Source organism: Pseudomicrostroma glucosiphilum, assembly GCF_003144135.1.
Source record: "Pseudomicrostroma glucosiphilum strain MCA 4718 unplaced genomic scaffold BCV69scaffold_11, whole genome shotgun sequence".
NCBI classification, from domain to species: Eukaryota; Fungi; Basidiomycota; class Exobasidiomycetes; order Microstromatales; family Microstromataceae; genus Microstroma; species Microstroma glucosiphilum.
Genome location: NW_020289923.1, coordinates 397,732 through 410,875, shown reverse-complemented (window position 1 = coordinate 410,875; position 13,144 = coordinate 397,732). Strand labels below are relative to the sequence as shown.

The 13,144-nt window shown below is 56.7% G+C and overlaps 5 protein-coding genes across 5 annotated transcripts; 3 read left to right on the top strand and 2 right to left on the bottom strand.

Annotated features, from left to right (window-relative positions):
- Positions 1-26: 26 nt before the first annotated feature.
- Positions 27-2,425, bottom strand: BCV69DRAFT_284128 (hypothetical protein). The gene has a single exon (XM_025492934.1). The coding sequence runs from the start codon at positions 2,065-2,067 to the stop codon at positions 427-429; it is 1,641 nt and encodes a 546-aa protein (XP_025346659.1). The 5' UTR covers positions 2,068-2,425; the 3' UTR covers positions 27-426.
- A 616-nt stretch (positions 2,426-3,041) lies between these two features.
- BCV69DRAFT_313751 (hypothetical protein) lies at positions 3,042-5,406 on the bottom strand. The gene is made up of 2 exons (XM_025495057.1): positions 4,765-5,406; positions 3,042-4,673 (listed from the first exon to the last, which is right to left on the bottom strand). Exons 1-2 carry the CDS (start codon positions 5,382-5,384, stop codon positions 3,188-3,190), a joined length of 2,106 nt encoding a protein of 701 aa, XP_025346658.1. The 5' UTR covers positions 5,385-5,406; the 3' UTR covers positions 3,042-3,187.
- A 99-nt stretch (positions 5,407-5,505) lies between these two features.
- Positions 5,506-6,440, top strand: BCV69DRAFT_41633 (hypothetical protein). Its single transcript, XM_025495262.1, has one exon. The coding sequence runs from the start codon at positions 5,608-5,610 to the stop codon at positions 6,325-6,327; it is 720 nt and encodes a 239-aa protein (XP_025346657.1). The 5' UTR covers positions 5,506-5,607; the 3' UTR covers positions 6,328-6,440.
- A 1,314-nt stretch (positions 6,441-7,754) lies between these two features.
- Positions 7,755-10,294, top strand: BCV69DRAFT_284123 (putative bifunctional purine ade1). Its single transcript, XM_025492933.1, has one exon. It carries the CDS (start codon positions 7,766-7,768, stop codon positions 10,205-10,207), a length of 2,442 nt encoding a protein of 813 aa, XP_025346656.1. The 5' UTR covers positions 7,755-7,765; the 3' UTR covers positions 10,208-10,294.
- A 1,105-nt stretch (positions 10,295-11,399) lies between these two features.
- BCV69DRAFT_250953 (hypothetical protein) lies at positions 11,400-12,452 on the top strand (the record flags this gene model as incomplete). The annotated part of the gene is made up of 6 exons (XM_025490403.1): positions 11,400-11,447; positions 11,570-11,608; positions 11,700-11,772; positions 11,863-11,990; positions 12,076-12,300; positions 12,384-12,452. The coding sequence occupies 6 exons, from the start codon at positions 11,400-11,402 to the stop codon at positions 12,450-12,452; spliced, it is 582 nt and encodes a 193-aa protein (XP_025346655.1).
- Positions 12,453-13,144: the final 692 nt, after the last annotated feature.

Below are 13,144 nucleotides of genomic sequence, written 5' to 3'. Positions count from 1 at the left end.
GGGTGCAACACCCAGGCAAGCAGAGAGATTGAGGATAACGATTCCATTTTCTCGTGCAATTACAAAAGGCATGAAAAATGGAGTCAAAACGGGGTATGCACAATGCGAGATACAACGCGGGCTCGGCTCTGATGCTCTTCCAACCAGTGCAGAACAAGTAGAGCTGAGAAGTGAAGACGAAGCGACGCCAGTCAATGGCGCAGATACACGACATAGGCGGCTATGTACAGAAGCCTGGCGCTTTCGCCAGAAGCAGAGGACGGTAGCTGCGGTGGCGCTGCAAGCTGGCTTCGCTCGAAGCTGCTGCGCTGTGTAGGGTGGCTGAGGTGGGTGCTGCAAAGCAGCTCGAAGCCGATGCGCTCTTCACCCTTTCCCTACACATTTACGGTCACTCGTCAGCACTCTCGCCCTTGCCCATCATGCCCATCATCCAGACCACCTCGTCGTACCAATCGCATCTCTGCTGGAGCTCGATGGATACTGGAAGGGGTCGTCTTCCGGACGGTCTGTTCCACCATAGGCCATTCCGTACGCACGCTCCCCATACGAGCCGTGCGAGTGACCGCTGCTACTAGAAGGACCACGCTGCAGGTCTGCGTAGCCCGTGACCTCTGTTCCCACAGCCTCAGGATAGGCAGGAGCGCCGTAGCCTGGAGCGGAAGCGGTTTGGTATCCTGCATGATTCGACCCATCGTAGTGCGCACCAGAGCCAGCGTAGTCATCCTGACCGGCGTAGCCGTACTGAGGAGCTGCAGCAGTGATGCCGCCGACAGTGTAGCCACCAGAGTAGCCATCGCTCACGACTCGATTGCCATGGCTGGCCTCTGTCATTGGTGGCAAGATGTCGGCGTCGCGCTCAGAGACGCCACTCATGGGCCGGCCGCCTAGCCAGCTCTCCTGAGAGGTACGAGTCATGTCACGGTGTGTCGAATGAGTGTCGCCTCTGGTCCCATAATTCGGGGTAGGGTCGAAGCTGAGAGGACGGATGGCTCGGGAAAGAGCCTGTCGGCGCTTGCGGATGATGGTGAAGACGACGGCGAGGAGCATGATAGTTCCCAAGGAGACGGCAATGGCGACAATGGCTCCCTTGCTCAGACTACTGTCTGACGATGAAGCCGATGTTGCCTTGAGCGGATTGGTCACACCGCCGGTAGCTGCCACGGTCTGGTACGATGTGATGACAGTGTAGCCTCCGTCAACGCTGGTGGTGATAAGGAACTCTGTGCTCGAGGCCGAGGAAGGAGAGGTTCCGGTAGCGGTGTCCTGGGCAGTCTCACTGGCAGCAGTGGCAGCAGCAGCCGAGGCGGCTGAAGCGGCAGAGGCAGCTGCTGATGCCGATGCAAGAGAGGCGACGGATGATGCTGAAGCAATGGACTCCACTGATGCCAACGAGGCTGATGCGAGCGAAGCGGACGAGGCGGAAGCGGCCGAGGAAACAGAGGATGCTTCGGCTAGTGAGGAAGAGGCGTTGGCTGCTGCAATCGACGAGACGCTGGCAAGGGAATGCGATGAGGCAGCCGCGGCAGAGGCTGATGAGAGGCTTGCTTCTGAAGCGCTCGAGGCGGCGGCCAGCTTAGCAGCGGCTCGGGAAGAGCTAGCAGCGGCCTGCGTCACGGACGAGAGGGCTGCTGTGCTGCTGCTGGTAGCTGTACTGCTGTTTCTGCTGCTTCTCCCACTGCTGCTGCTGCTCCCTGCTTCACTGTCGTCGACTGATGTGGTTGGGTCTGGAGAAGCCGACTCCGACGACCTTGTTCTTGTGCTGGTCCGCCTAGTGCTGGTTGATCGTCTGGTAGTCCTTGACCGTGTTGAGGTGGCACTCGCACTAGCGGAGGAATCGCTGCTGTCTGCCGCGACATCGTCATTCTCTTCATCTGCACGCTTGCTGATGAGATCGTGGTGCTGCCTGAGCGACCTCCTTCGAATCTCAAAGCCCTTCTGGCTCAAGGACCCAGCAAGGGCGCGACGTGCGAGACCATCTGCATCAGCTGTGTCGCGTAGGCTGTTTGCTGAGACTTGTGAGGCTGTCGAAAGCGCGATGAAAACGACGGGAAGAGAAAGCAGCCTCATTAGAGATTGTACGTAGTTGTGCTGGGGAATCTATGCGAGTGGAGAGCTTGAGGAGGTCTGATGAGTGAGGTGGGGTCTTGAAAGTATCGTGAGTGGGAACCAGGAGACAGGTGTCGCGTTCCTTCCTCTCCAGAGAAGAAGACTACGACTGATGATGCGGGAGATCTAGAGTAAGAGACTTGAGAGAGAACCTGAGATTTGAAGAGACGAGAATGACGAGGCGTACAGATGGAGGGAGGGGTGACGAGTGAAGAGGAGTAGGGGAGCCGTGAGGAGGGAAAGGGGCAAGGAGGGGGCAGCTCGAAGAGGCCGGGCTCGAGGCTGGCAGTGAGGCCTGGCGGCAAAGGTGAGGTCCAGGGGTTGTTCGCGAAGAGTGCACTTCAGGGGTAAGTAACACATCACGTAGGCACTAGAGCAGTGTTCCCCTTTCCGTCGTGCGTGGCTGCGTCTAGAGGCGAGGCTGCCGACACTCGCGTCGCATCACCTGCCTGCTGCACACCGCACTGCGCCCAGCCCACCTCGCCGTTCTCGCCGCGCCTGCGAACAAACACTGCGTGCGCCTCGCTGACAGGAGAGACAGATGTACCCTCCATATGAAGAATCTTCTCTGCAACGTCATGCAATGATTGGCACGCCGAGCCTGCCGAGCTACGATCGCTGACGCCGGGTGAGATGGAGATAGCATCCGCACGTCAGAGCTTTGACTGCCGCAACGAACATCTTTCGTTCACAGCCACGCCTGCCGCTGTAGATAGGAGCGCTCGCTTTCAGAGACAGGCGCTTCGGGTCCGCCGGGATCTCCTCGGCGTCAGCACGGTCCCTTCGCTTTGCAAACTCTGGCTTTGTTTAGCTGTGCCGCTCTGCCGGGCAGACTACTGAATATAGGCCTTGAAAGTCTCGTGGCATAGAGCGACAAGGACAATAGAGGCGTTGCTGATGCTCAGGCAAGAGATCTGACACGATACGCTCCACGACAAGATGGGTCCTGAGCCGGCTCAGAAAGCATTGAACTGGGTATGAATGAAGCAGGCAGATACACGAAGCGATAACGGGAGATTCCGGAAGCAGAGACAAGTATGTACCCGGAGGAGAGAGAGGATGACGCAAATCGTTGGGGATCTCAGCTAGCAAAGAACCTTCCTCCAGCCTGCCGCTGCCCATGCAGATCTACAGGTCTCGCAGGGATGGCCCAAGGGCCGCTCGATGTCTCTGAGGAAGTATGACGCTCCGATATGATGGTACCAGACGAGCTTCTCTTGGTTCCTCGGCCTTTCATCTCTTCGGGTCCTGTCTCCCAGCCGGACGTCGCTCCTCCGCCCTCTTCATCTTCCACCTCGCTGATGCTGTACATCTTTGCTTCCTCGTCCGCAACGCGATACGACTTCCGGATTTCCGCAAAGCTACGGTCAAGTCCGAGTTCGGCGAAGTCGAAGGTAAATGCAAAGTCCTCCGGTGAGTTGGCGTCAGCCACTCTTGAAGGAGGCGTGACAATGTCCTTCTCCCGAGGGGTCGAAGAGCTGGGAGAAGAGCCAAGTGTCGGCAGAGATTGAGCGTACCGCGTTCGCTCTGCATCGACGGAAAGATCATGTCCACCACTGGCTGCAAATTGGAGGATTGCATCTGGCGACATGTCCTTGAATGTGGGAAGAGAAGCCAGAGCAGCGAACAGGTTGAAGTCGCCCTCGTTAAGACTCTCGGCGACGTCGGTGAAGTGACGAGGTCTTGAGGAAGTGCGATCCTGCGCGGAGGCACTTGGATCAAGGGCATACCCCAAAGTCGTTGTAGACGTTGCTGCGAATGGGTATTGGTTATGCAATGTTCCAGATGGCACTCCTACCATTGGCGGACCACGCTGCCACAGTTGAGCACCACCAGCAGGCGGAGGGGCAGCAAAATCGAAGAGTAGTGATCCTTCTTTACCGAAGTCGGCGGGCTCCAGTCCTAGATCGTCGAAGTCTAGGCGAGGGACATCGGAGTCATCGGTGAAAAGGAAATTGCTAGATCCCCAGAGCCCGCACGAAGCAAGGTGTTCTTGTCCGTCGTTGAAGATGTGAGCGATCTCGGCCGGAGGAGGTTCTCGGTGGCCATGTGCAGGACTAGAAGGAAGGAGACGTTGGGCGAAAGCTTGCTCCTGCTCGGACCTGACTGACGCAGGCTGCTTGCGGCGGGCTTCTTGAGCATTCACTCTGGTCGATGAGCTACACTCTTCGGACGCCAGTGTCGATGCAAAGCTGCTGCAGATCGATGGGCTAGTGTACGATGTAGCAGCGCTTTCCGAAGAGACCGCTCGTTGCTGTCCGTACCTTTCTGATCCGGCCCAGCCGCTGAGCAGAGATTCGGTCCGGCTATCAATCGACGATCCTACTGACGCATTGGAGCTGCCAGACAATAAGCGTCGATCAATAGGTGGCGGAGGCATGTCCGGCAGACGAGCCTTCTTTTCGGGCGTAACGAAACTTGATGGGCGACGCGGACTTGCTGCGTCGTTGCAAGACATCTTGCGCTTGCGAGCCAGATGTGCCGATGGCGAGACTGTATGAACTGCGGTACTGGGCGCACCAGCTTCAGTCCTCGACTTCACCTTGCGATTGCGACGATTCTGAAACCTACGAGGTAGGGGGACCGATTGGTGTATCAGTATGAGAGGCTGTAGAGAGGCGCCCATGCCTTCCCTTGGGATTCGGAGATTCTACTTACCAGATGACAACTTGGCGTGGCTCGAGGCCAGTCGCTTGTGCGAGCCGTCTCTTCTCAGCTTGTGTGATGTTTGTTGTGTAAGCATACGCTGCCTCCAAGATCGCAACAGCTTCGGCGCTGTGGCCCCGCGCATTGTCGTCGTCGTCGCTGTCCGAAAATTGATCACCTGAGGAGGCTGAAGCGGCTGCCTCGCTGTCGATACGATATTTCTCTATACGCTCATCGATCAAGCTGAGGACGTCGTCCTGCATACACTGCATGCCACGAGAGAGATTAGCGATACATGCCTTCTGCATGAGACGTAATGTGCTAGCTTTCCCACCAAGGCCGACCAACCGAGTATAGGACTTGATCCACTCCACCTGAATCTTCTCTTGCCAGATACAACATCGAGATTGATACAGATCACAGATGCTCTCGATGAGAGTCTCGCCCAAAGCCCTCGAATGTAATCGGGCCCGAAGCTCAGCAGCGAAGGTACCTTGTTTCGGCAGATGCGGCACTGTTACGGTAGAAGTATTCATATCCTGTTGTACAGGCAAGAGGCAATCCTTGGATAGCACATCCAGAATTCTGTTAGAGCAGGAGAGGTAGTCTTCGAGGAGACTGAGGTGCGACATGTCGAATGACTAAGAATTGATACGTGAATGGTAGGGAGAAGAGAGCGGGACCCCGCTAACGAGCTTCCCGCTATGGCGTCTGTTTGTGGCGCGCGCTTTCCCCTTTGTCCCACTTGCGCGTGTCGTTAGCTCCCCTGTCAGACCCTCATCGACAAAAAGCAGAGATGAACCTTCCCTTCCTCCCGCCGACAGTATCGACCAGTAAGCACTATCGCTATTAGCAATGACCCCACAATCTGCTCTCTCCCAGCTGCTGCAAATCGAGGCTGATCTGTCGTCAGCTCTTGGACACGAGGACAATGACGCACAGCTAGAGCATCTTCTCTCCCGAGTCGATGCTATAGGTCTTAAGCTGAGTCAGGTCGCACAAGATGGCATGAGCGATGTAGCATCTTGGACACAGGTGGCAAACGCTGTGCAGGCGATATGGACGATAGCGGTCTCTTTCGCTGAGCAAGAAAAGAGACTGCTGCGACGACAGAAAGACGTCGCAGACGACGTCATGCTGCTGCTGCAAAAGCAGACCAGACTCTCTGCCGCTGTAACGCTTCCAGATAGACAACATGAAGACCGTAAAGATTGCGGACAGTCAGATCTTCATTTGCTCAATGTAGCATCATCTTCGAAATATAGCGAACAAAGTCTCAACGCTGCCATTATGCGGCGATGGATGTTGGAGCACATCGATCACCCATTCCCTAACAACCATGACAAAGAAGAGCTTGCAAAAGAGACTAATCGGCGTGCTCCAAGCGGGAAAAGCCAGCTACGACCCGAGCAGGTGAGTCGAAGGCGTCAAAAGGAGAAAGGCATACGTTACTGCCCCTCTGCTTGTTCACACGTCAATTTGCCCATACCCTCCCTCCATCCAGGCCACACTCTGGTTCATCAACACTCGCCGTCGCTCTGGCTGGACCTCATGGGCTCGACGCTTTGCCAATAGTGACAAGGCTCGGCTACGAGCTATCGTGGCAGCCATCCGTGGAGAAGTCCTAGACATACGTGGCGCTGAGGAGGAGGTCAATGACTCACTGGAGGAGCTCGTCGAGGCACATGACGTCAAGGACCGAGGTTTGACGAAGACGGAACTGGCAGAGCTTTGCAAGGCAGAATTGTTGAAGGTCACTGATTGGATCGAGCAGGGCTCTAAGGAGAGAGTGGGCGACTGGATGGATAAGGTAGTGAGCGAAGCCAAAGCGACCCTCAAAAGGAAAAAGCAAGATCGAAGAGCCGCTAGGAAACTCCTTGCAGAGCAACGTCGAAGACGAGCAGCAGCAGCCACAAGAGACCACAAGATGGAAGACAGCGAGGACGAGCTTGCAGAGGAGCAGGTTCCTGCACCAGCGCGGCCTGGCTTGCGTCCGATTCGACGTATGCCTCAACAAAGGAATGTATCGGGTGCAAGCTCTTCATCCTCCTGCCTGTCCTCCATGATAAGTGGGCGGCTTTACCCTTCTGGTTCATCCTCATCGGCAGCAACATCATTCGACTCGACATACGAGCTACGATCAAGCTCGAGACGCTTCGCTACAGACTGCAAGACTGAAAGCGCAGGTCGATACTTCCAGCAGCTGCAAGTCAGCGACGACCCGTCCAGCGTCGAGGTGTGCTCGCCTTCTCCTACTGGGGGTCTGTCGAGGCTGCCGCCCTTCGCTCCACAACAGCAGCAACGAGCCGAACAAGCCCATCGTACTTACGAGATGCAGCAAGCATCGCTGACACGCCTCCAGCCACCTGCGAGCTCCAGCTGGTCTGTTACTTCAGGCTCGGAGGCAGTACGTTACGATCAACAGTCCGATGGCTCGCAAACTTTCTTTATGCCATCAGTGACAGCTGCTGCTGCCCTCGGCAACAATTGGGGCATGCCTGTGTGTACTTCAGCGGTAGACCACAGTGTGACAGGGCAGTCGGATGATGCGGTGAATTACGGAGGTTGGCTAGCTTGGAGCGGACAGATGATGACTGGAGAGGCATGATGTAGATGGCGCTGTACTAGTATCGTGCTCCTCAGATCTCCCTTGGCTGCTTCTTTCGCCCGGTGTATGGAAGGACGCTCCCCTCACCCTGGCGGTGGTTTCGGATGTTGCGGCTTGATCCTTCCCTCTTCTCTTTGTTCCGAGTCTCGTGGAATACCCATTGTTTGCCAATACGCGTGTGGTGGAACAAAGCAGCACAGATAGCCTGGGGCCATGTGGCGGTTGGTGTCCTGCCAATCGCAGCCTCGCGTCGGAACAAGGCTGCCTGGCATGCGCGCAGGCGTCAAGATGAATTTTTGACTCGACGCCGAGACGCCTCCCACCACTTTGAGAGCGGGAGCGTGTGCTGCCTCCCTTGTCTTCCTCTTTGTTCTTCATCTCGAAGACCACCACCACCGAGCCACCATGCCTACTTCTACCCTCTCGCCTCCTGCTCCGGCTCTGCGAATCCTCCTTCTCGGTGCCGGAGGACGGGAGCACGCGCTGGCCCACCATCTCCTCGCTTCCCCACGCGTCGAGCAGATCTTCGTCGCCCCAGGAAACGGCGGTACGGCGACTCTGGACGCGAAGAGGTGCAAGAACATCGATGTACCTGCTGGTGTGAACGGAGACTGGAAGCAGATCGTGCAGTGGTCTCGTGAGCAGCAGGTCAACTTCGTCGTGCCTGGACCCGAGCAGCCTTTGGTCGATGGTGTGGAGCAGGCCTTCAGGGACGTCGGAATCCCAGTCTTTGGTCCCTCGCCTCATGCTGCTCAGATGGAGGGCTCAAAGGCCTTCTCGAAAGACTTCATGGCCAAGCACAGCATCCCAACTGCTGACTACAAACACTTCTCGGCTTCCGAGATCAGCGAGTGCCTTTCCTACATCGAGTCGCTGGGTGGAGCTCAGGCTGTTGTGCTCAAGGCTAGCGGTCTGGCAGCTGGCAAGGGTGTCATCCTTCCTGAGACCAAGGAGGAGGCAGAGTCTACCGTTCGAGACATCCTCGAGAAGAAGATCTTTGGAGATGCCGGCTCCACGCTGCTCATTGAGTCCCGACTGACTGGCCCTGAGCTCTCAGTCCTGCTCTTCTCAGATGGATACTCTCACGTGTCCCTCCCTGCTTGCCAGGATCACAAGAGGATCGGCGAGGGCGACACAGGACCCAACACTGGCGGTATGGGAGCCTACTGCCCTGCTCCAGAAGCAACACCCGAGGTGGTTGCAGCCATCGAGCGTGATGTAGTAGAGCCTTCCATCTCTGGTATGAGGAAAGATGGCTTCCCCTTCGTCGGTCTACTCTTCATCGGTCTCATGATCACACCTCAAGGTCCAAAAGTGCTGGAATACAATGTGAGGTTCGGAGACCCGGAGACAGAGGCTGTGCTGGAACTGCTCGACCCTGCGGGCGCTTCTCTGGCAGACATCATGGTAGCCTGTGCTGAGAGGAGACTGGACAGTGTGGATGTCAAGTACAAGAAGGGACACAGCGCTGTCAGCATCGTCTTGGCAAGCGGTGGATACCCAGGCAGCTATCCCAAGGGCAAGAAGATCACAGTGGGAAGCGTGCCAGAGGGAGTGAAAGTCTTCCACGCAGGAACTTCGCTTTCATCATCGAACGAGCTGGTGACAGCAGGTGGCAGGGTCATTGCCGTCTCGGCCGCTGGTCCTACCCTTTTCGGAGCTCTTGAGCTGGCATACAAGGGTGTTGACGCTGTGGACTTCGAAGGCAAAACCTTCAGGAGGGACATTGCCCACCGAGCTCTGGCTCTGGCGTCGAAGTCGAAGCAGACCAACGGCGAAGGCTTCACATACGCTTCTGCCGGTGTCTCGGTCACAAATGGAAATGACCTTGTAGACGCCATCAAGCCGCTGGCTAAGTCTACACGACGACCTGGATGTGATGCCTCTCTAGGAGGCTTCGGTGGAGTCTTCGACCTGAAGGCAACGGGATACAAGGACCCCGTGCTGGTCTCGGGTACTGATGGTGTGGGAACAAAGCTCAAGGTAGCCAACGACGTCGGCCCACACGGCCATGGTGGTGTTGGAATCGACCTGGTCGCCATGTCAGTCAACGACCTTCTAGTGCAAGGTGCTGAGCCCCTTTACTTCCTCGACTACTTCTCTACATCACACCTCGAGGTGCCACTAGCGCGCTCAGTCATCGCTGGAATTGCTGAGGGATGTCTGCAGGCTGGCTGTGCTCTCATTGGAGGTGAGACTGCAGAGATGCCAGGCATGTACGCAGCGGGCGAGTACGATCTTGCTGGCTTCGCAGTGGGAGCAGTGGAGAGGGAAGGTCTGCTACCCAGGATGGACCTTATCAAAGCTGGTGACGTGCTGATGGGTCTCAGGTCATCTGGCGTTCACTCGAACGGCTTCTCACTGGTGCGAAAGATTGTTGCACACGCTGGACTGAGTCTGGACTCTGCTTGCCCTTGGAACAGTCAAGCTCCTTCGCTCGGCGAGGACCTACTGACACCTACTCGGATCTACGTCAAGCCTCTGCTACCACTGCTGAGCGTGCCAGACTCTACTGGCATCAAGGCTCTGTCGCACATCACAGGTGGTGGCTTCACAGAGAATGTTCCTCGTATCCTGCCGCAACATCTGGGAGTGTCAATTGACCTTTCCAAGTGGGAGCTGCCCCCGGTCTTCCAATGGCTGCAGAAGAATGGACGCGTGGCAACAAAAGAGATGTGTCGTACCTTCAATTGCGGTGTAGGTATGGTGTTGATCGTCGAGGCAGACCGCGTGGAAGAGGTGAAGAGGGGTCTCAGCGAGCGCGGTGAGGATCCCATTGTGATGGGTCGAGTTGAGTCCGAGGCGGGAGTGAGATACCAGGGAGAGGACAGCTGGACGTCCTCGTGAGGAGCAGTGGCTGCCAAGCGTCGATTTGTGTTCTATTTCTTGTCCAGTGTTACCGAAATGATTTCCTTCTAGAAGACCAAATGTTGCGAGCAAAGCGCGTGTCTATAAGAAGATACTCCTCGCCTAAATGGGGCGGGGAGGGAGCAGAGACAGGCTGGAAGCCGTGAGGAGGCTGCGACACGCCCTATCCAGCCGTGCAGAGCCACGCGGCGGGCCAGCAGGCGCCTTGGCCCTCGGATGTGGTGCGTGGGTGTGTGTGCGTGTGTGTGATGTGCCAGGAGTCGCGCACTGTTGCTTGGCCCAGATTGGTACTCCGCCCCAACCAACCACCCCCCCTCCTTCCCTGGGCAGCCCCTCCTCGTCCCTCAGCCTGCGCCTCGCCTCGCCTCGCCTCGCCTCGCAATCGCTTCACCAGACACTCGCACTCGGCCTTTCCACTTTACCCTCGCCCGTCCCTCACACCCCATACTACCACGCTCCTCTCATCTCCCCCATCTTACACACTGCACTTTCCCTCTTTAGCATTCGAGCTCGTCTCGAACTTGATCATTCGCTCTTCATTTTGCATTCTTTCGTCTTCAAGTGACGAGCCTCGAGACACGCAACGCAAGACGCCTCTTTGAGCGTGAGTAGCAGGCGCTGCAGCTCCCCTTACCCCTTTCCCGCGCCGGAGAAAGGGGCTACGATGGCTAGCTGTCGTGGCACGAGCTACGAAGGAACGATCTTGAAAGGTCGCTCAGGTCGCTCAGGCTACTGGAAGTCGCTGCGGGGGCACGGAGCAGCACGTATGCATAGCTAGCTCGGCTTACTGCAGCCCGGGAGCTGGGAGGAAGAGGAGCTGGCGTGCTCTAGAGGACAGAGCTTGGCGCGTGCCTTCCTTCATACCTCAATGCTGGAGCGGGTATGGAGCGAGTCTGCTGCTATGAGCTAGCGCATGTCATCAGAGCATGCCATCGCAGCTCTCATCGTGGCAGACGCGCCCCTTTCGTCGCTTCCTCATCCCGATATCTCCGAGACGTGACGCCGGCTATCAGGCACAGGTCCATGGTCTTGCTCTGCCGTCCGCATCTATCAAGCTTTGCCAGCGTCGTACCTCATGGCAGCCCTGACAGCATCGGCTGACTCCATCTCTACCCCTACCCCTTCCTTCTGATCCCTTATCTGCGTATAGTCAATAAGCAACAGTTCGGCAATGCAGACAATCAAGTGTGTCGTGGTGGGAGATGGTGCTGTCGGAAAGGTGAGTAGACTGCAGCTCCAATGCCATCAGCAGGAATAGGGGACATTCGCGAATGTGACACGCTCGTCAGATTCCCTGGAATGCTGTGATACTGATGCTTCTCCACCATCTTTGCCTTGCAGACCTGCCTGCTCATCAGCTACACCACCAATGCTTTCCCCGTGAGTCGCAAGCGTGAAGAGATCTCGCAGCATTGCAGACGGAGTGTACTGATGTGATTCTCACCCCCTGTCTTCGGCTTCGCGTGCGCAGGGCGAGTACATCCCGACGGTCTTTGACAACTACTCGGCAAATGTGATGGTGGACGGAAAGCCTTGCAGTCTAGGTGAGTGTCATGCGACGCAACGACATCAGCCCCCTTAGCCTTGCAACGCTTGCTCAACGTCAGTATCCGCCATTTTCCCTATCTCTATAGGCCTGTGGGACACTGCCGGACAGGAAGACTACGATCGTCTGCGCCCTCTTTCATACCCTCAAACAGACGTCTTCTTGATCTGCTTCTCACTCGTGTCGCCGCCCTCATTCGAGAACGTCAGGACAAAGGTGAGTCGAGGTTGCGATGCAGCTTAGCAGAGACATCTATCTGAGCGGCCTCACTGACCCCTGACCTCTCTTTCTTGCTCAACAGTGGTGGCCTGAGATCTCGCACCACGCGCCTAACATTCCTATGATCCTCGTCGGAACAAAGCTCGATCTGCGCGAGGACCCCGAGACAGTCGGCAAGCTGCGGGAACGAAGGATGCAGCCCATCATGTACGCGCAAGGAAACCAGATGGCGAGGGATATTGGAGCCACAAGGTATCTGGAATGTTCAGCATTGACACAGAAGGGATTGAAGGGCGTATTTGACGAGGTGAGTAGACCAGAGCGAATGAAAAGAACCACGTAGCCGTCACTGACTGTCGATTGCTGCATTTCATCAACCCACCTCTGCAGGCGATTCGCTGCGTGATGGCTCCTGCACCAGTGAAGTCTCGCAAGAAGAACAACTGTATCATCCTCTAGCTTTCTTTTCCCCTTCCAGCTTTCACCCCGCTATCCGCTCTGTGGACGATCCCCCACCTTACCCAGAGCCTATCTTGCCCACAGTCACTAGTCACGCCACGTCGCCTCCAGCCATTCACGCCCCGTCTCATCCCCACCCTATCTTCCCCTTTTCTGTACCTCTGTTCTTGTCTTTCTGGTTTCTTCACTCGTCGTGCCTGACTAACAAACACACCATCTCATCGATTAGCTCGAGTAGAGAGAAGGCCGCATTCGGATGTGAGATGGCTGATCTTGTGGTACGGATTGCGCTGGTTGACTGATGGGTCATGTCGGCTACGTCAGACCCGGTACCTGAAAGTGCAGCAGCAAGGGAGCAATACAGCAAACGCAGGGTGAGGCAAACGATGAGGCGATCGTCGCTCCGGTCTCGGCCTTCGGCGACAGTGCCCCTGCGCATCGCTTTTGCCTGCGAGCAACACATGCAGAGGCTGCCAATCAGAAGTAAAGGCAAGCCTGGCCGCATTGCTTTTGCCCAAACGAACTTCCCCCTCGACCCGTCAGGGCAAGTTTGCGAACGCTGCCTCTCCCCTACCCATCTCTCGTGACCGCCACCGTTCGTTTGTGGTTTGGCATCACGGCTCTGGCTCTCCACCGTAGGGCGGTGTATATAAGTCGACCTCCACGGGCCTGGGCGAGCTGGCTCGACCGTC

Excerpts from the sequence above, each read along its gene's own strand:
- BCV69DRAFT_41633 (XM_025495262.1), top strand. The coding sequence starts at position 5,608 with ATGACCCCACAATCTGCTCTCTCCCAGCTGCTGCAAATCGAGGCTGAT.
- BCV69DRAFT_284128 (XM_025492934.1), bottom strand. The coding sequence starts at position 2,067 with ATGAGGCTGCTTTCTCTTCCCGTCGTTTTCATCGCGCTTTCGACAGCC.
- BCV69DRAFT_284123 (XM_025492933.1), top strand. The coding sequence starts at position 7,766 with ATGCCTACTTCTACCCTCTCGCCTCCTGCTCCGGCTCTGCGAATCCTC.
- BCV69DRAFT_313751 (XM_025495057.1), bottom strand. The coding sequence starts at position 5,384 with ATGTCGCACCTCAGTCTCCTCGAAGACTACCTCTCCTGCTCTAACAGA. Across the intron at positions 4,674-4,764 it reads CCACGCCAAGTTGTCATCTG|GTTTCAGAATCGTCGCAATC; the intron begins GTAAGTAGAATC and ends CCTACCTCGTAG.